Source organism: Marmota monax, unplaced genomic scaffold, assembly GCF_021218885.2.
Source record: "Marmota monax isolate L192 unplaced genomic scaffold, Marmota_monax_Labrador192_F-V1.1 WCK01_AAM20220418_F8-fsc00027, whole genome shotgun sequence".
Lineage (NCBI taxonomy): Eukaryota > Metazoa > Chordata > Mammalia > Rodentia > Sciuridae > Marmota > Marmota monax.
The window spans coordinates 18,453,824-18,481,573 of NW_026694617.1; the positions used below are offsets into that span (position 1 = coordinate 18,453,824).

Below are 27,750 nucleotides of genomic sequence, written 5' to 3' on the forward strand. Positions count from 1 at the left end.
CCACTGGTATATAAAGCATATTCTATTGATCCGCCTTAAATTAGGGCAGCATAATTTGAAAAAAAACAAAACAAAAAAACAGTGAAATATAAAGATCGCCAGATTGGGAATCCAAAGACCTAGAGTCTCAGTGCTTCTATCACCAAGCTGTATTAATGAACCTCTGTGGGTCTAAATTTCTTCATCTGTGAAATAAGGAGATAGAACTAGGTGTCTTTGGGCTTACATAGTCAAGGGAACCATCAGAAACTATATGTAAATCACGAAAATTCTGTACCTTATTCATTGTCTACTGCAAAATAAGATGCTTACTGAAAGGTAAAATCTGGCTCAAAACTATGTATCAGGAGTTTTTTTTTTTAAACCTTAAAAACGTAAAAGAAAACTTGTGGGTTGGGGTGGAGTGGGGCTTAATGTTAGAACGAACGCTTGTCTAGCATCTTTGAGGTCCTGGATTTGATCCCCAGCACTGGGGGGGAAAATTACCAGTTCTGAGAACGTGGTAATATAAATGTAAAATAATGAAATCATTTTTTTCAAAGGAATTTCAATATTTTCTTTCTCATTCCATTTCAAATAATCAGTGGCATTTCATTAATTCATTTAGCAAATATATTGATGCCCACTACCTGACTTGCACTGAGTTCAATATGGTGATTATTAGAAGACAACAAAAGAACATTTACTACTCTCCCCTCAAATACAAAAGGAAATGAATTATTAAAAATGTGTTTCTTTCAACAAAATTTTGTTGAGTATATGTGATGTTTCATCCTTTCTAAATGATAAGGATTCTAGAATGCTGTAAAGAGACATGTGAAAACCAAATGAAATACGAAGTGATATTCTGACAGAACTATTATATGTTTAAAACAAGGATATATCCTTTAAGTAGAATGGCTTTGTTGTAATTGATCTTTGATCAACTTGAGCACAGTTCTTGTTTTCATAGTATGAAAGGCTTTGTTTTCCTGATTAGCAGAGTCTCTCTCAAATACCAAAATGGTTCCAGTGCCCAGAGGAGCCAATCTCGCCAATGCCACCACATTACCTGAATGTTTACTGGTTTCTTGAGATGGATTGGAGTCAAGAGAGGGAAGAGTTTAGAATGAAGTTGCCAATAGAAGCCTTTGAGGATTTAGACGGAAATTGTGAAAGGTCCATCTTCTCTAGACATAAACCCAAATTCCCTAGCTGTGATACTAGTCAGTCTTTAGGGACATCTCCCTTTGTTACTCAGACTGGTAGATCTTTGAGCTCAACCCACAACTGCATATCCACTCAATCCCAAGACATAGCTGACATCCACCTCTTACTCTACACATGGCAACCATCATACACCCACCCAACTGTTGACTCGCATTCAGGGACCACCACCACCACCACTACCAACAACAACCACCAGCCACCCCGGCACCATCTCCCAGCAACTGGCCTCTCCCAGTCCCCGCCCCTTTTCTGAGAGCACCCAATGGGTGGAGTCTGGGCTGCGGTGGGAGGGGCCTGAGGCGGGCACATTTAAAGAAAGGCAGAGGGCGAAAGAAGGCTAGAGAGGAGAAGAAAGAGAAACCAGGGGGGCGAAGCACCGTCCAATGACAAAGCCCAGGGGTGGGCGACGGCCGCCATCTTGAACCGGGCGGCAGGATATCCACCCGCGTCCTCCGCCCTCGGAGGGGGAGGGGCGGCGGAGGCGAGAAAAGTAGCGAGAGACGCGCCGGGCTGGAGACGCCAGCAGCGGCCACCACAGCCGAGCCAAGCCAGACTCGGGCGGGCTCGGCGGCGACAGCGAGAGCAGGCGAGCGCGGGCGGCCTCGAGTGGCCTCCGATGCGGCGCAGCGTGAAGAGGCGCCGGCGCCGGCCCCCGGCCGCGGCCGCCCGGGGCGGTGGCTTTAGAGCGGGAGGAGGGGCCGGGCTGGAGGCGCGGGAGGAGAAGGTGGTGTACTCCCGGTCGCAACTGTCGCTGGCCGACAGCACCAAGGCGCTGGGCGATGCCTTCAAGCTGTTCATGCCCCGCAGCACGGAGTTCATGAGCTCGGACGCTGAGCTCTGGAGCTTCCTCTGCAGCCTCAAGCACCAGTTCTCCCCGCACATCCTGCGCAGCAAGGACGTCTACGGCTACGCCTCCTGCCGGGCCCTGGTGCCTGACCCCCCGGAGCCCCCTACCGCCCGCGGCCTGACGCGCCGTCCGGCCCCGCGCGCGGCCGCCAGGAGGAGGCGCCGCGGAGCCCGGGCGGCCGCCGCGGGCAGGAGGCGGCCCCGGCTGCCCCCGCCGCCTCCGCAGTCGCCGCCGCTGCTGCCGCCGCCGCCGCCGGCCCCCGAGGAGTCCTGCCCGGATAAGTCCTCGGCGCCCGAGCCCTGCTTCGGGGGCCGCACCCTGGAGGAGATCTGGAGGGCAGCCACCCCGACGCTGACCACCTTCCCCACCATCCGCGTCGGCGGCGACGTGTGGGGCGAGCGCAGCCTGGCGGCGGCGCGACGCAAGGCGCGCCAAGTCCTGCGAGTGGACCTGGAACCCGTGGTGAGGCTCCGCCGCTTCCCGGTGCCCCGGGCGTGAGGCGCCGCCCCGAGGGCGCCTCCTGCAGGTCCCCGGCCCAAGATGGAGTTTCTGCTTGGAGAAATGAACAAGTGTCAGTCGAGTGTTTACAGACTCCTCCAGGACCGTCCCCTAGTGCACTTTACGCGCGAGGAAGTCCCGGGATGGCTTCCCTGCCCCGCGCCCCCGGGATGCGGCCCCGCGTCTGGAACTCCTGGACAGGTGTACCCTCTGCCGCCTCCCCGCACCGCGTCTGCGACGGAGGAGACTGCAGGACTTACAGGGGAGGTCCCTTTGCTTCCGAACCCCAGATTGAGAAGTCTCCAGGACTATAGGGGCAGATTGGTTTTCTCCCTTTCGGACTCTACCTCACTGGTCTGGAAGTCCTCCGAAGAAGTCATTCTTTTCCAAAGGAATTTGTTTTCGTGCTTGTATAATAAAAGCCAGAATTTGCTTGCTCTTTAACCCCCGCCTCCATTTTTCTTTTTGACTGCCACCCCTCTTTCTGGACGGAAGATCAAACATGTTTTGTGGTGTTGCACTAGTTTGTGCTCAGGGTATTCTGAATCCCACTCGTTTCTGAATTTTTACTGAATTTCAAAGCTTTGACCAAGGATTTTTTTTTTTTTTTGAGAGGTTCAAGCTTGACTGTTAGTAATGCAAGAATTTATATGGCTTTGATTTTCATGGGCTCAGTGATTACAAACAAAAGAGATGTAAAGTCCAATTTCTTAACGTTTTAAAGGTGTTTCTAAACGATTTTATATTGAAGTTTAATGTTTATATTTACTGAGCTTCTAAAGCAAATGGTAGAATACTCATACAAAGTTTTGTTTATGAAAAGTCGACTTGTTGAATTCTTTTTTAATTGAATAAAAATTGAAGTGCATTGAAACCACATGGCTTGTGATTGGGGGAAAAAAGAATCGTGAAGAACTGGTGTTGGTTGCAGGAATGACTGGAATTCAATTGGAGATAATCTGGCAACATGTCCTGGTCAAACATAAAAATCTAAGAATGTTAATGAGAAGATAATATGTTTTAAAATTGAAGTCACATAGGAGAGATGAATGTGTGTAAACGTTGTGAATAAAGTGACAAACAGAATACCCATTAGAAACCTCAACATGATTTATAGAGAAGGGTGGGGGCATTTCTTGGTATCAAGTAACTGGTTGAAGTTACTTTGGGCAAAATAGATCCCTTTGTTTTTATTGTTGGATAACAAGAAATGCCAAGACTAGTATTCATCACGTTTGTAAACATTATGACAATTAGTTGACTTTTTTGTCCTGTGAATTTTCTTTTTTTCCATTCATAGTTCGTTTGCAGTCTTTGTTTGATAGCTGAAGGCCACAGAAATCAAACAGGCAAGCCACCCAGAGTACTGACCCTTATTTTACACTTTTGTAATAGTGTGTATACCATATGGCCTAGTGTGGAATTCTTGATTATCCAAGTGCCTTTGGTCAATGGTGGCAGCACGACTTACTGGTTATTAGACAGTGGTGCCACAGCCAGCTTTTACTGCAATACCTAAAGGGTCAAGTAGTGTTTTTGTACCACAATTATTTCAAATTCAAGTATTCTGCCATGGAACTATCCATAATGGGCTGGAACTTGGCATGTGAAACCCTCAATACAAAGGTTTATCTCTGCTTGGCAGCTTATTAGGAGAATAATGAGAGTTGTGATTTTTACTCTTGTTTTCCTAGAATTCAAATGGCATAGCTTTCTGAAATAATTATTTTAAGTTTAATAGTCCATAGTAGAAATGTTGTGACTTTCATTTCAGTGTTCTTGTTTTGAAAAAAAATTATATACATACATATATATATATGACTTTATGCCAGTTTCCCAGTAAGCCTCATAGTCTTATTCACTACTCAATGATGATGCATCCTTACAAACACTGTCACATGGGTAAATAAAAAAGTGAATAATTACTTAGAAGATGGAGAGTGTTAAATTATAGTTGTATGATAGGAAGCTGAGACATTTTTTGGTTATTAGCTTCCATTGCCAGTTGTATTTCATATACATAGGAGTTTCTTTCCAAAAATATATTGTTAACTTTTATAGCTATTAGCACCTGAAAAAGATGTATTATACCATTTCACTATTGTATATAGTTTTATAATAATTTTTAAAGTAAATCCAATGGCCATATTAGAATGTAATTTCAACATGTAGCTTATCTAGATAGTTTTCCTGAGGATTTTGAAATTAGCTGAGAATAACTTTTCTCAGCACACAACTGAAACATAACCAGTGACACCTTGCATTTGTTTTAACTGATATTCTTGACATTTTTTTCCTCTTATGCCTTGTTACTTTAGTGCACTTGAATGTGTGTAAATGCTTTTTTGGCTTATTTGGGTTATCTGATTTCAGTTTGAATCTGATTGCCCATCTTGAAGTCAATATGGTTCATGTGGACTATTAAATAATGCCGTTTCTAGTTTGTGAAGTAAGATGTAAGAAATATTTTTGCCAAGTTTTCTTTAGCAAAACCTATCTTGCAACTTCTAAAATGTGGAGAAACATCTGATATAGTTGACTAGTATGTTAATAGGAAAGTGAAAGTATTTTATGATTACCTTTGGGCAGAGTGTGAAAAGAAACTTGGCATAGTGGCCTTTATGGTGAGGCATCCATTAATTGTCTCTGAAGTGAGTCTGTAGCTTAGCTTGTGTATAGTTTTTTTTTTTTTTTTAAAGAAGTCCCATTTGTTTGTTCTCTTGCCTTCATTTATATCTCATATGACACAAGTAGAGGAGGAAGCTAGGAGGAATTTTATCACCTTGCTATATTTCTGTTTGATTTTTGACTTTTGGGTGCCTAAATGTGACTGGCACAACAAATAATCTTTTTGGTATTTTTTACATTCCTTCCTAACAACCAGCAACTCATTTTCTATGTCACTAAAACCAGTAATGTCATGATTGTGAGGGCAAGCTTCATCATTGATAGTGCAAAGTGTTGCTGTTGTGGCGTGTATTTATTTTTGTTTGAGTACTCTATTGGACAAGTGTAACTTAAGCTAGTGGCACATACTTGTTGATTTGCTATGAGCAAATGTTAGTACTATTTTTCAGAAAACTCTTCAATAAAATCTTTTAAAATCATTGAATAAAAAAAGTCTGAGCAATTTTGAACTCAAGAGGTTTTTTTGGTCGTTTTAAGGGTTGGGTTGCCACAGCACTCTTTAAATTGATATTTTTTAATGATCATATATACCTAACATTTGCTTTATTGGTGTGTTGAAATATTTTTTTGATAAACTGTTATGTCTTAATTGCACTAGAAAGCAATTGTTTGTAGTGGAACTGAACTGTTTCCCTGGACAGTTTAATGTGCATATGATTAAGATTTACAATTTGGTTGTACTTTGCTTTTTAACTTATTAACTGTAAATAAATTTTAGAGAATACACAGTGTCTAGTTTTTCTAATTAGGTTGAAATTTTTTGAAATGGGATTTTGTGTTTACATGTAAATCAAAAAACAATTTATAAGTTGATAAATTTTGACTTTTGTGTACTTAAAACTCCTAAGAATCTCAAGATTTTTGTTTTGTGCTGTCTTGGGAGTCTATGTCCCATCAGTTCTTTAGTTATCTTGTGAATCTATTATGGTGCTTCAATTGCAAGCCATTTATGCATTCAGCCAGCAATAGACCCCTTTAAGAATGCATCATAATTCAGGGTTCTGAATCTTGACCCCAAGTTCCTTTGTGGGATGGTAAAAAATCTAAATCTCCCATTCTTTTATATTGTAAAAGAAAGTAAGAGTGCTCTAAATAAGTAGCAGTAAAGACTGTTCTACAATTAAGGATAGAGCCAGAAATTTCATTACAGTCTAGAAGGCAGAAGTGGAATATTAGCAAACTCTACACCAAGGGCAATTTCATAGTACTGTGTAGGCTGACTTGCCTTCATACCCAAGCTCTTATCAATAGATGGAAGTAGCAAAGTGAATAGCTGTGGTGTCATAGTGCCAGGACTGGAATTATCATGAGTGAATTCATGGCTCACAAGTGTTGGGACTCTAGGTAAATAATTATTTGTACCTTAGCCTCATTAGCAAATGTAGTTAATAAAATATTGAGTTATTGTAAGGATTGGAAGGGATGTTAATTCTAGAGACCTAGGAAGTACTTAATAAATACTATTAACTGAAAGTATGCATGCTGAGAATAAATATGTATACTGAGAGCAATCCCTTGGGAGTTTAGCTCTCCAGCTTTTTCAGCATCTCAAACAAGAACAGACTATGGTCTAGGAAAGGTATAAAACAAATTAAAATACGGTAATTCATAGGTGAATTAAATTGAAAACATAAATTATATTTTTAGCCCTACTGACAACTAAAAGAGGTTTTTAGCAGTAAGAGGTTAGATAAAATGGATTTAATCACAATTTTTGCTATTAGAATTTTTCTTTTAAAATTTTGATTTTATCATATCATTGAAAGACAGTTAAAATATGCCAACATATATTTTAAAGTGTCTGAGAATTAATCCAGGCATGGTGGCATGTGCCTATAGTTCCAACACTCAGTAGGCTGAGGCTACATTAGTCCAAAACCAGCCTGGACAACATACAAAGACCCTGGATCAACAAAGGAAAAAAAAAAATGAAGTATCTGAACAATAGATCAAAGTTGCTGGTCCAGGAACTTGTAAATATTTTGCACAAATTTTTCCTAGAGTAAGTTTATTAGGGACTGCTCAAGACCCTTGTTAATATTTATGCACAGAACCAACATAGAATTAGTTTTTATGAGGTTTGTGGTTCAGGTTTTAAAGGAAATAAGATAAGTACAATAACTGCTTGAAACAGCAGAACATTATTACTAAAAGTAAAAATATCCTCATTTTCAAAGCACTGACACACTCAGTTTTAGATGTTGGATATAAAGCCAGTAATTTAGCTCCGATTCCTCTTAACACAAGGATTAACAGACCATAGTCTAAATTGGTGAGCAAGCCAAAATTGAAGTATCTGAAGTTGACACACAGAATTTCTTGGAAAAGTATAATATAGAAGTAGTGAGGGTGCAAAAGCCTCAAAATTGAGCCTGATTGCAGATTTCACAAAAGCATTGAATTCTCACTGTCAGTGCTCTCTTACATCTTGATAAATGTTGTAAGTTGTGATCTATTACATAATAAACATACCCAACTCCTGATTCGAAGGTAATGATCATAACACCAAGCAATATGATTAGCCCAGCAAATCTGAATAAATATCCTACTGGACTGACCTAGCTTCTGAAAGTACTCATAGAAAAGTTAAATTCATCCAAGTTGTAAAATTAACTATAAAATATATACATGTTACTCTAAAGATTTTTTCACTTATGTATTCTTTACATGTTTAAAAAGTATAGGAAAGAAAGGATGTAATTTATTATTCTAAATCTCACAGATTCAAAGAAATACAGAAGCAAAATATATGCAAAAGTACATATATTGTTAGAATTACATGTGTACAGTTTGATAAATTTTCATAAATTCAATAGACTTGTGTAACCTGTATTCAGATTAGCAAAAACATTACAAATACCCCAGAAGTACCCCTGAATGCCTGCTTTCTTCCCCCTATTCAATAACCATTATTCTGACTTCGTACAGCATACATAACTTTTGACTATTTTTCAACTTTATATAAATGGGATTATGTGTCATGTACTTAGTTTCTTTCATTTAAAATTATGCTTGAGTTCCATCTGTATTGTTGCATGTAATTATATATCAGTCATTGGCATGTAGAATTCCATTTGTGAATATTCCAAAATAAATGCATTAAATTCTCGATGGACATTTGAATAAATTCCAATTTGGGGCAATTATGAGTAAAGCTTCAGTGAATATTCTATGATATGTCTTTTAGAGAATATATGCATGTATCCTATCCCCCCTCCTCTCTTCTCTCCTCTTCTCTCTTTCAGTATATATTATAGGAATGATTTGTCAGATCACAGGATTATAGCAAATGGTCACTTTTGGTAGATACATTTTCCAAAGTGGTTGTACCCATTTATATGAACTGTCTTAAAATTTGTCTTTTAAAAGTTTGCTTTGCAGGTGTTATTCTTTTTTATGCTTCCTTTTTTTCTTCAAAACCAAAGGAATTTTATTCCTTCTAGTTTTATCATGAAACAAAAAGACATTCTCTCCACCCCCATATTCTCTTCTCATCATTTTAAAACTGAAACTTTTAAAGAAATCTTTTACATATTAGTAAAATTTTTTACTTTTCTCGCTATCCTTTGTGCAAAACCAACTCCGAGATTGGGAATAATGTTGACTTTTATTAACCCAAGCCTGGTGAATTTAAATGGTTATAAAACTATGTGTTGAAGGAGAGGGACCTCACAGTGTTCCTTTTTTACCCCGTGGGCATGATTGCATTGAAGTAATCTATAACATAGTAGAGGCCCTGCCTACGGAAAGACCTTGTTGATTATTCTAGAAAGCAAGGCATTGAGAGTATTGGGTGACAGGAGAGAGAGGCTTGAGGTCAACTGAGAAGAGGAAAGGTTATGTCGAGGGCTGGCTCAGTGGGGCTCAATTCTTATGGAAGGAATGAAGAAATGTGCTCATGAGGACCCACATGAGAGATATTCCAGAACTTGAGAAGTGAATTGTTCCTTATTAAGTAAAGGGGCTTGGGGGATATTTATTTCACGTCTGCATGTTCACGATACTTCACACCAAGCTCACCTCTTTACATGTGTCTTTCTTCCCTCCTGGGTTGTGAGTTGCTCACTGGCAGGACTCATCTGTCTTGTCTTCGCATCACTACAACATTGTATGTGCCTGCCACTCAGTGATACTGAGGGAATGAATTGTGTTCATGGAATTCACATAAACCAGGAACATTGCCTTCCAAATTTTATAGAAAAAGCTGTGTTGCTTTGTAATCAAAGCAATTTGTAATTGAGGTATGATTTTTTTTTTTTTACTGAAACTTATCAAATACACTTACGATGAATTCCTAGCATTTTGTGATTCAATTAAGTAGCTGAAGAGTTTGACATCTCTTGTGGTGGTACGTGGCAATACCACTTGATGATCACTACTTCTGAGTCCCTCAGCCAGAGGCAGCATAGTGCAATGGTTAAGATGCTGGCCCCTGGAGCCAGGCTGCCTGGTCAAAATCCTTTCTTCCTCTCTTACTAGAAGCAGACCTTTTGACAAACTACTTACCCTCTCTGTTCCTCAATTTACTCAGCTGTAAAAACAAGCACAATATAGCACCTACCTCATAGAGCCCTTATGAGAATTTAATGAGGTAACACATATACAACACTTAGAATAGTGCCTGGAACCTGGTTAGCCTCAGTCAATAAATATTAACTTTTATTAGTAGTAATGTAAAAAAAAAACTTTATAAAATCTCAATTTGTTTACTTGAATTTTTTATATTGGCAGGTGGTGAAAGCAAAGGACAACAGCTATAGTCCATAAAATGTCAATTAGTCAAACTGAGTTGGGAGGATGAGGTCAAATTCACCAGTAGTGGCACATGCAAAAGGATGCTGTGTGTCTTGTGAGGAGCACACAGTTGTCCAAGACCCAGTACAAACCAACAGCCAAATGACCAGAAAGACCAACTAATCTCATTCAATTCCCACCATGCGTCTGCATTGTTGGCACAGTGTTGAGCATAGATGCCTTCCAAATCCCACTGTGCTCTGGGTACTCTACTTGCCTGTTTTTCTTTAAAGCAAAGCTCAACAATCCTATGAGCTTGGTATTATCATTTTTACTTAATAGATGCGTAAACTAAAGCTTAGAGAGGTTAAGAAATGTGCCAAATAACACACATCTAAGTAGCACAGCTTGGATTTGAAGTCTCGTCTGTCTCATCCCACACACTCTACTAATTCTTTTAGATATTTTTAGAGGAATAATATAAATTAATCAACCCCTTGAGAAACCTACTTTCAAATCCTACGGTGGGAAAAAAAAAGATTATTTTAAGAGCCCTGTTTTGTTCACCTTTTGTAGTTCTTATGGTGTACGGCATAGGTGTTTATTTAGTGTCTGGAAAATGAATAAGTATGAGTGAATGAGCTAAAGCAGGAATTCCTTTGATCTTGTGATTAGATTATTTAATTTGATGGTGGATGTCAGGGTACTCTGGCTTATGGTCCAAAGACATTTCATATGTCTTCTCTTCTAATTGCCGCTATAAGTATAAACAGTTATTTTTCATAACATTTTTCTCAAATTACTTGCCAGATAATAAAATGCAGACTTCATAAATTGAAACTGGAGGGGTCTTATGTAATTTTCAGCCCTCATGCCCTCTGGTTGCCAGCATATAGCCTCTAAATCAGAAGCTCCCACTCTGGACACCTTCCATTTTGGGTAGTATCCACTCTGTGGATGGCTACAAGACAAAGTTAACAAGCTCCTGAGGATATTCTAATTTTCTTTTTCCTTCCTAAACATCTTCATAAAGTTCGAACTCATAAGTTTTATTTAGATAAACAAAAACCAGAATAGTGGACATAGCCTTAAACTTATGCTGAAAAAAAGACAAGGTATGGGAGAAGCAAATGTGGTGAGACAGGTAGGTGTGTGTGAGGAGCTCCAGGAGTTGACATTCCATCCCAGGTGGGCACTTGGCCCTTGCATTTCTTTGGGTCAGAACTAACCTCTTGTCTCCTTCTCATGGTATCCACTTATACATGCTTCAGAGCTGTTGGGTGGATCAGCTGCCCCTGGCTGGGAGAAAACACCACCAATAGAATTTGCTTGTTCTACTGCCCTGTGATGTTTACCTGTTGGCTGATTTTGCTAAAAGCACCTATTTTCCTTAAAATGCTATATAACAGGTAGATTTACCTCAATCACACTTTGCTTACTTTATTTCCTCAGTTCATTTATCTACCCATGGCTTGTATTTCACAAAATTTATTGAGGCTTTCGCCATGGGATGAACTGTAACCCCCATTCATATGTTAAAACCCTAACTACCAAAGTGATGGTGTTTGGAAATGAGGACTTTGGAGGTTTAAATGAGATCATCAGGGTGGGGCTGTCATCATGAGATAAGTGCCCTAATGAGTCGGCTTGTTCTTACTCTCTATGGTGTGAGGACCAAGAAGGTGGCCATCTACAAATCAGGAAGAAAGCCTTTGCCAGAGCCCAACAATGCTGGCATCTTGGTCTTAGGCTTCCAGTCTCCAAAACTGATAATTTATTTATTTATCTATCTATTTATTTATTTATTTTTGCTCTCCTGGGAATTAAATCCAGGGTACTCTACCACTAAGCTACACCCCATTCCTTTTTATTTTTTATTTTGAAATGTGGTCTCTCCAAGTTGTTTAGGGCCTCTCTGTATTGCTGATGTTGGCCTCAAACTTGCAATTCTTCTGCCTCCCAAATTGCTGGGATTACAGGCAGGTGCCACCACACTTGGCTTAATTTTTGTTGTTTAAACCACACAGCCTATGGTATTTTTGATATAGCAACCCCCCAAAACTAGGTCTCTAGAATGGATTTTAAGAGTTAAAGTATCCCTGTCCCAGTAGCTTTTACAGGCTAGTAGATGCTTCATTTTTATGACCTATACTTGGCAGCTACTACACCAGATGGTGCCCTCTTATATGTGTTTGAAAAACATTCAGTGGCTTTTTGCTAAAGTGTTTGGTTAAGGGACAAATTAGTTGGGTAAATACCTAAAAGCAGGGGGCAATGCAGGTTGGTCTGTAAAGCCTCTGAGTGTAGAGCTTGATGGTTGGCTGAGAGCCCCACTGCATGTTCTCAATATCCATGGCAGGAAGAGCTGCTACCAGGGTATACCTGCCAAGGCCACCATACCTGATGTGTCTCCAGCACTTCTTAACTCCTTATGCTTGATAGCTTCCCCCCCACACCAGTATTTCATTTCTTTATTTTTCCTTTATCAAGACAAGCAAAGTACAGGTGCTGTATTGATGGCTCTTCATTCCAATTGAAAGTCTAATCTTCTTGGACCTTCAAAAGTATGGCTCAGAACAAACAATCTCTGAAAATGGTTGATCTAAGCCACCCCTTCCTCTTCACTGTTAATGTCCCAGAGAGCCACAGGACTGCTTAGCTAAGGTGTAGCTGGAAAGAGAACCCACATTATTTAAATCTCTGCCCACTGTTCTCTTCAATGATCCATTTGCCTGGGAGGGATTAGCATTTTGAGAAAGTTGTTGTGACAATCAAACAGGAGGTGAGTTTCTCAGATAGTTGATGCTCCTGGGAGAGGTAAGAGACCTGGAGACTGGAATAAGAGAGGACACTAAACACTAGGAGAAAAGAGTAGGCTGAAGGGACACTCTGCCTCCTTCAACTTTGCTTTGGGCTGGCCTTATTAAAAATATCTGGGCAGCCTAGTCCTGAGGGCATGGTAGGGCATTACAGCCCTGGAAGGAAGGGCTTGGCTTCATACAAAACCCAACAGCTGACCAATGGAGATTTGTCTATCAGCAGTAGCGTGGGTGATACTCTTTGTAGGTCCCTGGTGGTATGTCTGCCAGTAGTCTATGGGAAATGTGTGTTTGTGTGTGTATGCATGTGAGTGAGAGGGAGAGGGAGGGAGAGGGACGAGGAGAGAAGGAAGGGAGTATTACAGTGGAGGGGTGGGATATTGATTGCCTATTCAAAAGGCAGCATTTTCCCTACAAGATAAGCCCTAAATAAAAATAATGATAATGAATAGAATTAAGTGTAGAAACTGACATGATAATGTGTGGTATTAAAAAGTCCTAAATATGTTTCTTTGACTTTGAAATTTGGCTTTGCTCTCCTTGAATCCTGGAGGACAGAATGGAATATTAAGGATGGTTTGGAATAGAACTTTCATTGGTCTGATTCTAATTCTTTTCACAGATTGAGCATTCTGGCAGGAGAAATCTGACATGTACAGTCAAATGTGTTACCTCAGCCAAGGCAGAGCAGAGAGTGAGGCAGAATGGGGTGAACTTGGCTTGGAACCCAAGTTCACCATCCGCGCAATTACCAACTAGCTGTGAGGTTTGGGGAAATCGTGGTCCTTCTATTCTGAAGTTGTATGATGTGGGTTAAAGTTCTATATGAATCTGTACAATCAAAAGCCATGCCTACATGAATAATTCAGGAAAGAGGGCATCAGATTGAAAAAGCTATTCAGATAGACACTGTTCATCTTTCTAGTGTCAATGATGAAAAATGCAGATCGGAATTCCAGATCACATGACCCAGGTTCAGAATGTTTACTTATTCCCCATGAGTACCTTTGGAAATGGAATTTAACTTTGTCAAGATTATGTTCTTTTTCTAGTGTGGTCACTTTATAGTTAAAATGTTAGGTACACAATATGCTTATTTCAGTCATAGCAGAGCTAGTGTGTGAATAGGGTCATTATTAAATAATTAGTGAATGAAGTTTTCTGTTTCTATTATAAACCAAGTGCCCTCTATTAGTAGAAACTATACCTTTACCATAGAGAGCAGTACATGAAAGAATATTGTGAGTCTGGGATTCTGTTGTGAAATACAGCATTTGTAACATTGAAAGATTCTTAGGAAAATTTCAATTCTAATATCTTTTACTCATTGTGGGCACTGATAGTTAAAAGATGAGGGGCGTCTTGGTTGAAATACATGATTGCTCCTGAAAATAAAAGCATAAATAGGATTCTGTATAATTATTTTTTAAATTGCTTTCATTATGCAAAGTAATATATTATGAATGGAAAAACTAATCTCTCCTTTAGAGGAAAATATTCAAAAATTTTGATTATGGAGTCTCCTGGATATTTCAGCAGAGGACTCTTCTTTCTGTAGATTTATTCATTTTCCCACTAACTCAGGCCTTTTTCTACTGTTTTAATTTACTGTCCTAATTCTAAGAGTTATGATACTGCCTCCCTCAAATACTTTGAATAAATCTCTTCTTGCATTATTGCTTCATGTTGAAAAAAGATAATATTGAAGATTTCTATCATAGATCCACTCTTTTGATGATAGGTAGGTAAGCTGTTGTCACATGTTTTGGGAAGCAAGTTGCCAATAAATATTCAGGCCTTAAACTACTGCTCATACTACTGTCTCAGTAATTTTACATCTAGGATGGATGGATGGATTGATTGATTGATTTTTTACTGGGGATTGAATCCAGATGTACTCTACCACTGAGCTACATCCTCAGCCCTTTTTATTCTGAGACAGGGTCTTGCTAAGTTGCTGAGGCTGGCCTTGAACTTGCAATCCTCCTGCCTCATCCTGCCCAATCGCTGGGATTATAGGCATGTACCACCACACTTGGATTCACATCAAGAATTTTGTTCTAATGTGATAAAAAATGAAAGGGTAAATTACTATAGAAAGATGTTTATATAAGAATGTATGTAAGAAAACTGGAAATAAACAATACCTAGTAAAAGAACAATGATTAAATGAATTACAATATGCCCACACAGAAAATTATGTCATCATTAAAGTCATGTTTTCCTGGCACATTTAGTTCTCTGTTGTTAAAAAACAAACAAACAAACAAACAACAACAAAAAAATGGGAAGCAGTATGTAAAATAGTACAGAAGATATGATCCTAGTTTAATTTTTAAAAATTCTAGTTTAGATGTACATTTTGAGTAGTTTTAACAAATGTGCAAATCACGTGACCATTACCACCATCGGCATGGAAACTCTTTCCATCACCCCAGGGAACTTCCTCATGCCCTTGTAGTCTTCTCTCTACTCCCAGTCCCTGGCTGCTATAATAAAACATCTTAGACTAGATAACTTATAAACAACAGAAATTTATTTCTCTTAGTTCTGGAGGCTGGAAAATCCAAGATCAAGGTGCTAGCAGTTTTGGTGTCTAGGGAGAGCCACTTCCTCAGAATGTCCTTACATGGTAGAAGTGAAGAGCTACCTATCTGGGGTGTCTTTTATAAGGGCACTAATTATACTTATGATAGTGGAGCCCTCATGACCTGATCGCCTTCCAAAGACCCCATCTTCTAATAATACCATTTGAGATATTAGATTTCAACATCAATTAGGGGGGTTCAGGTGGTCACAAACATTCAGACCACAGTAATTGCAAAATGTAGTTTTGCATTGACCAGGATGTCAGATAAATGGAATCATGCAGTATTTTGTCCTTTGCATCTGGATTCTTTTACTTTCAAAGTACATTGATATTGTTTGTATCAATACCTTGATCCTTTTATTGCTGAGCAGATTGCATTGTATGGGTATATCACAATCTATTCATTCAGTTGATAGACATAGGGGTTGTGTAAGTTTCTGATGACTGTGATTATTTTTGTACAGGACATAATGTTTTTATTTCTCTTGAGTAAACACTTTATGATTGGAATTACTAGGTCACATAGCAAAGTTTATGTTTAAAAAACAGTGAAAATCTCTTTCAAAGTATCTATGCCATTTTGCATTCCCATTAGCAACATATGAGAATTCCAGGTGCTTTGCATTTTTCTTAACTAATAGTATTGTCTGTTTTTAAGGGCTGGACTTTCTAACATTGCTGTGTAGTGGTATTCATTTCCCTAATGTCTAATAAGAAGCATCTTTTCCTGTGCATGTAAGCTGTTATCTCTAGTAAAATATCTATCAAAATCTTTAAAAAATGAAATTGTTTTCTTATTGAGTTTTGAGAGTTCTTTATGTATGCATCATACAATTCCTTTGTCAGGAATGTGATCCACAAATATTTTTTCCCTGAGTTATAACTTGTCTTCTTATTTCCAAAATAGTGTCTTTCAAAGAGCAAGTTTTAAAATTTACCAACATATGGACATTTATTTAAAAGTTGGTACTTTTTAATATACTTTTTTTTAGTTTAGAATAGTTTTAGATTTATATAAAGCTTACAACATATTATAGAGTGTTCTTATGTACTTTGGTGTTACTATGAGTATGGTATGTTTCCCTATTGTTAACATGAGTATGGTACATTTGTCACAGTCAATGAATATGGTTTATGCTTTTAGTGACCTAGGAGATCTTTGCCTATCCCAAAGTCAAAATGATATTCTATGTTCTCATATAGAAGTTTTGCACTTTTTGCTTTTAGGTGTAGGTCTATGATGTGTTTTAATCTATTTTTTGTATGATCTGAGGTAATGTTGAAGTTTTTGTTGCTTTACCTTTCTGTGTGGAAATTCAATTGTTCTAGCACCATTTGCGGAACAAACAAACAAACAACATTGGAGAAGATCCTTGAATGGTGGTTTTACATTTTTGCTCCTCCTCTTCCTCCTCCTTCTTTTTTTTTTTTTTGTCTTCTGTATTTCGGTGTTATTACAATTAGCATGAGCAAGCACAATTTTTGAATAAGCAGGCATAGTGAATAATGTTAGGGGAAACAAACTCAGTAGAAGTAGAGACCCAGAAAGGCTGGCTGGAAGAAGAACCAGCAGGTCAATAACTCTGTCGCTTTTTGCCTATTTCTGAACTACATTGTGGTATCTGGGAGGCATAGCCCTGTTGCGGTCTCTCTCTTTCTATGTCTTCTGGTCCAGTAGTTGAGAATCCTGTATTCTTCCACATCTTCCCATTACTTAAGATAACTCCAGTGGATCTCTGTTTCTTGTAGCCTAGAGGAAACTTACCAGCAAATAGACATAGTCAGAGAAGGCCACTCTTCATGTGGTGAGGAAAATGACTGAAGAGAAACATGTGCTAGTTCCCCAAATTTCTCTTCTATGGTTTGGTCTCCTTGAGTGAAACTAGAACTCTGACTTGCTGTCATACATTATGTTTCTGATAGTTGCAAATAAATTGCTAAGATCAGGGGAAAACATATGAATATATTAACCCAATTATTTATTTTTCAAATAAAAAATAATTTGGGTTATTTCAACTCAGAAATCAAAGTTCTGAAGAGGAGTAAATTTGAATTCAGGTCGGTGGGGGGGCGGCAATTAAGAAATTTCTGAACACAGGTCAAGACCTATACCTGTGAAACTGGTTAGCGGAGATGGCACAGAAGTCCCCAACACTTGATTTTGCATTTGTGCATGTGTGCTCTATAATTGGATCTTGAATGTTCCCAAAGGCCCATGTGTGAATGCTTGGTTAACAGCCTGTGCCACTCTCAGGAGGTGATGAAACCCTTAAGAGGCGGGGCCTAGTGGGAGGAAGCTAGATTGTAAGGGCATGCTCAGGAAAGGATATTGGGACCCTTTACTTCTCTCTTTGCTTCCTAGCTGCCTTTAAGTAAATAGGCTTCCTTCGACACATACTCCCACTTGAAGTCCTGCCTTTACTTCAATCACCAAAGCAATGGAGCCTACCAACCATGGAAACCATGAGCTACAATAAACTTTTCCTCCTTATAAGTTGTTTGTCTTAGCATTTTTGACGAAGTGATGGAAAACTGACTAACACAATGAGGCAGAGCATGGTTAAAGTCATGGGCTAAGGAGTCACAATGCCTGGATTTACAGGTCATCTCCACAAGGTAAACTGTGTGATGTTGGCAGATTACAAAACCTTGTTAAGTTTCAGTGCCTTCTTCTGAAATAGTGGTGAGGCTTCTGCCCGGTAATGAGCCTGGCATGGAGTAAGAACTTGTTATGGTTTAGGGTGTGAGGTGTCCCCCAAAAGCTCATATGTGAGACAACACAAGAAAGTTTAGAAGGGAAGTGACTGAGCTCTGAGGGTCTTAACCTAGTCAGTGTGTTAATCCACTGATAGAGATTAGCTGAATGGTAACTATAGGCAGGTAGAGTGTGGCTGTAAGAGGTGGGTCGACTTTGGGGGTGTGCTTTTGGGCTATATAGTTTGTCCCTGGTGAGCCAAGCTTAGTTCTCTCTGCTTCCTAGTGGCCATGTCCTGAGCTGCTTTCCTCCACCACCCTCTTCCACCATGATGTTCTGCTTCACTTGGTCCTAGATCAATGAAGCCAGTTGTCAATGAACTGAGACCTCTGAAACGATGAGCCCCAAATAAATCTTTATTCCACTGAAATTGTCCTTAGGTCACAGCAGTTTTTGAAAAGATATAGACTAAAATAGAGCTCAATAACCATTAGCTCTTCCCATTGCTCCCTAATATTCCCCAGCATTAGTGCAGGGACCAAGAGGCCTGTTCTCCATCCTGAATTTCCAGGCTAATTGTTCACTCAGCAGCAAAGTCCTCCTGTTTCACTGAGCCCCTAAGCCACCCCATCTGTTCAGCCATCTTTCTCCCTATGTGATTTTCCTCCTCCTTTTTAATACCCTTAATTAGTTTTGGTGATAGAATGATCAGCGCCACCTGAGCATCAGCTATTACAAATAAATGCAGCTCCCCCAAGTAGCTATGGCATGCTAATGATTCCCAAATAAAAATAGTGTTCTGCTGCAGCTCTGATTATCTGCTACATTATACCAGTGCGTATTTTACAATTGTTGTTGTTTTGTTTTGAAACCACTTGCCTCATGGCCAGCTAGTCAATTCAGGAGCACCTGCTATAACATTCGGATAAAATTCCTTTGTTTCCGTTTTTTTTTTTTTTTTTTTTTTTTTTTGACTGCAGTGCATTTTTTTTTTTAGCATCCCATGGGGAGGTTCTATTTCTTCTATTTTCTGACTCATGTTTCCTAAATAGCCTATTAATTTTTTAATAGATGCTGTCTCTGGGATGTCATTGCTCTTTGTCAGGCATTGGTCTTGTGGTGCCCAACCTGGCATGATAATTTCTTCACTGTTTCTCCAGATCCATGTGACAAAGGCAACAGGCCAAAGGAGCTACTGTGTTGAAATTCAATTCAACTAGGATTAGTTTAACACCTGCTAGAGAGCAGTAGGTATAGGAGTTAGGTCAGGAGACATGGAAATGAGGCACAAATGAGTAAAGCGGGCTGGGTGTAAGAACAACAACAACAAAAAAAACAAAAAACACTCCATTTCCAGGACGATAGTAAAACTTGCTTTATTTTTGTTAAGCTGTGGTATAAGTGTGTAACATAATACAAACACATATCCTTTGGACACTTAAATGTTAATTTTCACATTAAGTCTCAGTGTTGGGCTATGGTATAGGGAGTGGTATATATGCCCAGTTTCGAGGGACAAAGCTATTTAGGTATTATTTTGTTTTTCTTCATAACATTTTGTTGCAATAGAAATATTTCATAAATAATTTTAAAAAGACACATTGGAAAATTGTAATTAGAGGGAAATCTATTTGGGATTTAGATTATCCATTGTAATAGTCCCAAAGAGGTGACCATGACAGGGATTAGAGTGAGGGGCAGGAGCTGTCGAGATGAGGACAGATTTGAGATTTTTTAAAAAATGCTTTTTTTGTTGTTATTATACTACAAAATTAATTTTTTGGTGGACAGTGCTATGAGGTGTACAGAGCCATGAAAATATTACCCCAACCCAGATATAGAGCAGTTCTATCACCCCTCCCAAAGCCCCTTATACTGCCAACTTTGAACACAACACCCACTCCAGGGCAACCCTGACAGCCACTGACTTCCATTTTATAGTTTTACACCTTCTGCAATATCATAGAACTGGAACTCTATTGTCATTTCACACAATTAAAGCTTTAATTTTTGTAAATTTCTATCTTTTTTTTCTTTAAAATAAATCCAATTTATAAAGCTTACAACTTCAGACATGAAATATGTACTCTTTGTCAACATGAATTTTTAATTATATACTTGTATCAGAATGTTTTTAGGTTTTTGGCTTATAGTTGCACAAGTTGTACACTGCCCTCATGATTTATATGGAATACCACGTGGACAGCAACCCCTGGAGTTGTAAAGTGTACCATTTGTACAACATACGTTCTCTCTTCTGGTTTACTGGACAGATTGCTGTCATCACCACGGTTCTGATTCACTTCCTTTGCCTTTTATTTGTTGTTATGTGGAATTTCCAATGAAGATCTGTTTAGGAAGTTCCTGTATATGAACGAGTTAAAGCTATCCCACTGATTCTTGGGTGGGCTGATGGTCCATCTTTGAGGCTCTAGTGCCGACGTGACTTCAGGCTGCTGCCATTGCTGACTCTTCCCATCAACTCACATTTGGAAAATCCCCACCCTCAGCCAATTTTAACTGTCTAGACAGCCATAGTTTTGACATTCTTATCTAAACCAAACTGAAGATTTATGGCATCCTCCCTTTTTATGTATCTCTGGATTTAACCTTGCTGAAACAAAAAAATCAACAGAATATCAAGATGCAAATCCCACTGGCAATGAGGCATGGATGGGCAAAAGAAACAAGTGTCCTATTTATGAGTTGTTTCTAGTAAAAATCTTACATAGTGATGACACAGAATCTGACTATATCCTGGAAATGATTGTAAGGTCCTTGGGGAGTTAGTAAGAGGATGTCCTGGAATGTGTGGTCTTTGAAAGTGGAAGGTTTGGGAGGAATGGGTGTGTCCTACCCTGCTTACAGGACCCAAATAAATGGTTTGAGGGGAAAGGGAAGGAATGGTGTATTTTCATTTCTTTAATGTCTTTATTTGGTTTTGTCGTCAGGGTAATACTGTTCTCAGAATGAGTTGGAAGGGTTCCTTCTGCTTTTGTTTTCAGAAATATGTTGTAGAGAAAGGCACCATTTTTCCTTTAAAATGTTTGGAAAATTTCACCAGGGAAGCCATTTGGGCCTGCTATCTTTTTTTTTTTAAAAGGTTATTAATTCTTATTAGCTAAATTTGCTTAATAAATCTAGGCTTCTCTAGATTATTTGTCTTTCCTTGTGTGAATTTTGGTAGTCCCTGTCTTTTAAAGAAGTGATCCATTTTAAGTAAGTCACTGAATTTGTGGGCACAGAGTTGCATTCTTTTGTTGTTCTTTTAATGTTCGTGGGATCAGTAGTGGTTGTGTGGTTGTCCCTCTTTCATTCCTGATATTGGCAATTTTGTACTTCTTATTTCTTCATTAACCTGGCTAGAAGCCTATCAATTTCATTGATCTTTTCAAAGAATCATTCTTTGGTCATATTGATTTTTCTCTATTGAACTTTCTACTTTCCATGTCATTGATTTTTGCTTTAATTTTTATCATTTCTCTTCTTCTACAAGTTTCTCTTCATTTGTTCTTCTTTCTCTCGTTTCTTTGAGTGCAAGTTTAGGCTACCAACCCTTCTTCTTTTCTAATACTTGTGCATTAAGTTCTGTAAGTTTTGCTCTAAGCTATCCTTTTACTGCAGCCAATACATTTTAATAGGTTATACTTTCATTTCCATTTAGTTCAAAATTTAAATTTCTTTTGGGACTTCTTTGACCTGTATGCCTTAGAATTGTGCTGCTTAATCTGCAAGTATTTTGGAATTTTTCCAGCTGTCCTTCTATTATTGATTTCTAGTTTAATCCCATTATGGTCTGACTTTTTGCATACTTTGTATGATTTTATCCTTTTAAATTTTTTAATATGTGTTTTATAGCCCAGAATGTGGTCTGTGTTGATGAATGTTCTATAAGCTTATGAGGAAATGTTGATTCTACTATTATTGAAATATTCTGTACAATCAATTATGTTCAGTTGATTTATGGTGCTGTTTAGCTTAATTAATCCTTACTGATTAGAAAATTTCTACTTTTTGGATTTGTCAAATACTGATAGAAGGATGTTGAAGTTTCCAACTATCATAGCAAATTTTCTCTTGAAGGCCTATTGTTGGGTATAAGTTAGGAATTGTCATGTTTTTCTTGGACAGTTGACCACTGTATCATTTTGCAGTGCTCCTTTATCCCTCATAATTTTCTTTGTTCTGAAGGTGGCTTTGTCAGAAATTAATGTAATTACTATAGCTTTGTTCTGAATAGCGTTAGCATGGTAAATCTTTTTTCATCTATTTATTTTAAGTCTATCTGTGTCTTTATATTTATAGTGGGTTTCTTAGAGACACATATAGTTGGGTCTGGTTTTCTTATCCTTTCTGACTATTTCAACTTTTACTTGGTGTATTTAGACCTGTCACATTTGAAGTGAATATTTATGTAATTAGATTTAGTATCTACCATTTATAACTGTTTTTATTTTGCATGTACCTTATTTCTTTTCTCTGCCTTCTCTGGTTTTAATTTAGTGTTTGTATTATTCCACTTTTCTCTTCTTTCTTAGCATATCAATTTTAATTCTTCAAAAAAAATGTTAGTGGTTTTCCTAGACTTTGCAACATGTGTTTACAGCTAACCCAAGACTATTTTTAAATCATGATCTATAGGACTGGGGATGTTGCTCAGCGGCAGAGGGCTTGCCTAGCATGAGCTAGGTCCTGGGTGCGATCCCCAGAACTTCAAACAAAGTAAAACAAAATTAATCAAATAATACTATACTGCTTCACAGGTAATCCACCTAACTTAGGACAGTGTGGTCCCAGTTCCTTTGTCCTATTCTTTATAATACTGCTGACAGTCATTTCACTTCTCCATGTGCTCTAATTACCCAAAATGTTGTTATTGCATTCATACTTTGTCATTGCTAATATTACTATTACTGCTTTGAAATATTTACTTAGCACCAGGTTTAGAAGACTCTAAGATGTGACTCCATGACATCTGTTAAAACTTCCCAAACAAATCAACATATGTTATAGTAAGTTAGAGAAGGATGTTTTTTAAACAGAGTGGTATGATATGAACCCTAGGATCAGTAGGAGTGCTACAGAACTTTTCCACCCACCCTTCTATCCCTACCTTGAGAATTAATTGTTCTCCTTAGGCTCAGACATCAGCTCTGAGACGTTCATTTCATTCCTTCAATTTGTCTAGACTGGTGACTCTCAAACCATAGTATGCATTATAATTACTATACTATTGGAGTTGATGGTGAAAGGGGGACACTTGAACTTCATCTATTATGTAAAGTTTTATCTTTTAAAATGAAGCAAATGTGACAAACTTATTAACAGGATGGTGAAAACAGGTGTTGATACATTGTCTTTGAACTTTATTTAAAATTTTTTTCCAAATAAGTATAAGATTTAATTAATCTTAGTTCAGAATGAACATATTTAATGGGGACACTTAGAGGATTTTCAGGGGGTAACTGTGACTCCATAGTTTTTGCCTAATGCATAAACTTTATGTCTTACTCCTATATAAAATGCAATCACACAGACTTACTTAACAAGACTCCTAAATTGCAAGGAATAAAATCAAGAATCAATAAATGGGATAGATTCAAACTAAAAAGCTTCTTCTCAGCAAAAGAAACAATCAATAAGGTGAAGAGAGAGCCTACAGAATGGGAGAAAATTTTTACCACACTCACATCAGATAAATCACTAATCTTCAGGATATATAAAGAACTCAAAAAACTTAACACCAAAAAACAAAGAAACACCCCCCCCCCAAATAACCCAATCAATAAATAGGCTAAGGAACTGAACAGACACTTCATAGAAGAAGATATACAATTGATTAACAAATACATGAAAAAAGTGTTCAGCATATCTAGCAGTTAGAGAAATGCAAATCAAAACTACCTTAAGATTTCATCTCACTCCAGGCAGAATGGCAGTTATCAAGAATACAAGCAACAATAAGTGTTGACAAGGATGTGGGGGAAAAGGCACACTCCTACATTTTGGGTGGGACTGCAAATTGGGGCAACCAATCAGGAAGCAGGATGGATATTCCTCAGAAAACCTGGAATGGAACCACCATTTGACCCAGCTATCCCACTCCTCAGTTTATACCCAAAGGACTTAAAATCAGCATACAATAGTAACACAGCCACATCAATATTTATAGCAATAGCTAAACTGTGGAAACAACCTAGATGTCCTTCAATAGATGAATGGATAAAGAAACTGTGGTATAATTACACAGTGAAATATTACTCAGCATTATAAGAGAATAAAATTATGGCATTTGCAGGTAAATGCATGAAGTTGGAGAATATCATGCTAAGTGAAGAAAGTCAATCCCCCCAAAACAACGCTGAATATTCTCTCTGATAAGTGGATGCTTATCCATATTGCGGGGAGGGAGCATGGGATGAATGGAGAACTTTGGATAGGACAAAGGGGAAGGAGAGAGGGAGGGGGAGGGTAGGAAAGATGGTGGAATGAGACAGACATTATTGGCCTAGGTACATGTATGATTGCATAAATGGTGTGACTGTATTTTGTGTACCCATAGAAGAGAAAAATTGTGCTCCATTTGTGTACTATGAATCAAAGTACATTCTACTGTCATGTATAACCAATGAGAACAAATAAATTTTTCTAAAAAGTAAAATAAATAAATAAATAACATGCAACCATACTCTTAAACATCCTTAATCCTTAATAAAGGGTCTGGGGGGAACAACCACCAAAATGTCTGGGCTCTCCAGGAGAGAGAGCCTGCCTCCACCTCTGACTGGAGGATAATAAGGTCAATATCTTCCTGCAATAGTAGTAGACCAATCCCCAGATGATCTATAACTGTCTCACTGATGATTCTCTGGACCCAGACCCATCCTTGTTAGATTCTATCTGAATTCAAACCTGTTCTTCATTAACTGGAAGAGATGCCACTTTCATGAGCTTGTCAGAGACAACAAAATGCTGAGAATCTCCTGGAATGGGAATGTTTTCTACAGCATCAGCTGAGTTCTGTACAGGTTCATCCACTCCCATCTTGGAACATGTATGCTCTACTGTTGATGTAGGAGATCTGGTGCTATGTTGGAAAAGGGAAGATCTGAGTCCCTGGGCCATATATAACTTTGGGAAACATTAAAAGCCTTCTCCCCACTCCCCTTATGTAAGACAGGAAGGCTAGAGGAGGCTTCAGTTGTGAGGTTACTATCTCCCCAATTTGCTGCTGGTAAAGTAGTTTCCCTTGAGATCAGGTCCTTGTTGTAAAGAAGCTCTGAGTTCATTTCAGAATATTTGCATTTTTTTCTCTCTCTCTTTTTGCCAGAAGCATAGGAAGAGACATTTTTATTTTCTGCAATCTTTACTTTGAACCTGGTAAGGTTCCTGGAGGGAAAAATACATGAAAATGTAGAGTCCTCCTTTAAGAGCAGGCCTCCAGGAATTTTTAACTGTCAAATTAATCTGTACTCAGCTCCAGGAATTCATTAACTATAGTCTCAATCATAATTCCCTCTAGTTACTGGCTCCATTGGCCTCTGCTCCCACTAAGCTATCAGCTAGCTGTGATTTTCTCCATTCCCTGTTCTATGAGTTTGTGGAGTGGCCACAGTTTGCCATGTGACCTCAGTTTTCTGATCTATCTAAGAAAAATCATTGGCTTTGAGTTTGTTTAGTTTTTATCTTGTTTGTGAGGACAGGAATGATTACTTCAAAGTTCTTTAGATGTTGGAACTAAAACTGAATGTCCTGTGACATTTTTTTACTACTCCCTTTTGAAATTTACATATAATAAAATTTCTCTTTCAGTAAAAACTCTTGAGTTTTGGCAAAAATACAGCCTCTTGTAGCCATCTTCACCATCAAAATATGGGTGGACCTGTTACTATCCTAGTCCATTGGTGATGTAACACACTACAGCTCCCAACTCTGGGCTTTTTTGGTCACTTAAAAAATAAATTAAAAAAACCCAATAAACTATTAGCAAACAGAAATAAAATGAAGTAAAATAAGTTTAGCAATAGTAAATAGAAATAAATGGAATGGGCCTGGGGCTGGGACTCAGTGGCAGAGTGCTTGCTTAGAATGTATGAGGCACAGGGTTCGATCCTTGGCACCACATAAAAATAAACAAATAAAATAAAGTCATGCTGTTCATCTACAACTACAAGAAAAAAAATTAAAAATAAATAAAATGGTAAAAAAAAATAAAGTTCACTGTTCAAACAAACTACATAGTCTTTTCTTTGAAAAATTAAGGTAATAGTAGTGTCCAGGTGCCCTGTGCCAAGGAAGTGACTAGAATGATACGATGTTGGGGGCATCCTGTGACTACAGAGCTGGACGAGCTTTCGTGATGATCTAAAGGTCTATACAGAAGTCAGCAAACCATTGGTCCCCAGCCACATCTGGCTTATCATCTGTTTCGGCACGGCCATCAGCTAAGAATGATTTTTACATTTATAAATAGGGGAAATAAAAGGACACTATTTCATGACACATGATAGTTATTATTCAAATTTCCCTGTCCACAAAGAAAGTTTCACTGAGGCTCAGCCAGGCTTATTTCCCTTTCCTTTCTTTCCTTCCTTTTTTTATTCTTCTGTCTTTCCTTCCTTCCTTCCTCCCCCTCCTTCTCTTCATTTCTTTATTTCTTATTAATTAGAAGAATAAATATCCCTTCAGTAAAGATGAAAAAGGAAAACTAGACTTTGAATGCCACACTTTAAAGCACGGTGGAGCGTAGATTAGTTTGTTATATAATTAGATGGCAAAGCATTTTGTTTATTATGCGGTGACTTCAGATTTGTGCTAAAAGCATACAATACAAGTCAACGTAACCCGACTGGGTATCAGTATCTCCAGTTCATGAGAAAGCAGTGATCAGAAAAAAATTTAAAACAGCATTTTTTCTTCATGGAAGAATTTCTTCACAAAAATAACTAATGAAAATAAGATTGCAACCACAGAAAGTTTCTGAGTGGCTTGTTTGTTAGCCAGGAAAGGAAAGCTGCTTACCATTGGTGAGTTAGCTAAGTTGTGATTGATAACAGCAGCCAAAGAAATGTGTCAAGAGAAAATAAACTTACTGAGACTTGTAATCTTTGAGTGAAAACATTTGCTCAAGAGACTGAGGACATTGGAAGCAGTATCCAGAATAATTGAAAATCAAGGCAAATAATTTGGAGCAATTTTCCTTGGCTCTTGATGAACTTACAGATATTGTTGAGATTGCTCAGTTGTTATTTATTCAAGAAGCCAGTGCCAGTTTAGAAGTAACTAAAGAATTGGCTTCTATAAATAGTTATCATGGAACAACTGGAAGTGAGAATAATTTCAAAGAATTTGAGAAAACACGAATTTAGTATAACCTGAGGTGGAATCTGCTAAGATATGTCGCACTTGATGGTGACAGAAATATATATGGAACTGTAAAAGCCTTAGTTGGGTAAATTTACAAAGTTGGAAAAAATGTAAGACACTTAAAGTCTGTGGTTATTTATTTAATATTCACTTACAGGTTCTTTGCCGAAAATATTTGAATCTATCCTGTGCCATAATAATTTCAATGGTGAATGGTATTCACCCTCATGGACATAACTATTATCAGTTCTGTGGATTTTTTGTCAGAAAATGATGCCAAATGTCCTGACTTGCCATACCACCA

The 27,750-nt window shown here is 38.2% G+C and overlaps 1 protein-coding gene across 1 annotated transcript; it reads left to right on the top strand.

The window, feature by feature from the left end:
- The first annotated feature begins 1,522 nt into the window (after positions 1 to 1,522).
- On the top strand, positions 1,523 to 5,966 carry Ccdc71l (coiled-coil domain containing 71 like). The gene has a single exon (XM_046422516.1). It carries the CDS (start codon positions 1,826 to 1,828, stop codon positions 2,552 to 2,554), a length of 729 nt encoding a protein of 242 aa, XP_046278472.1. The 5' UTR covers positions 1,523 to 1,825; the 3' UTR covers positions 2,555 to 5,966.
- The last annotated feature ends 21,784 nt before the right edge of the window (positions 5,967 to 27,750 follow it).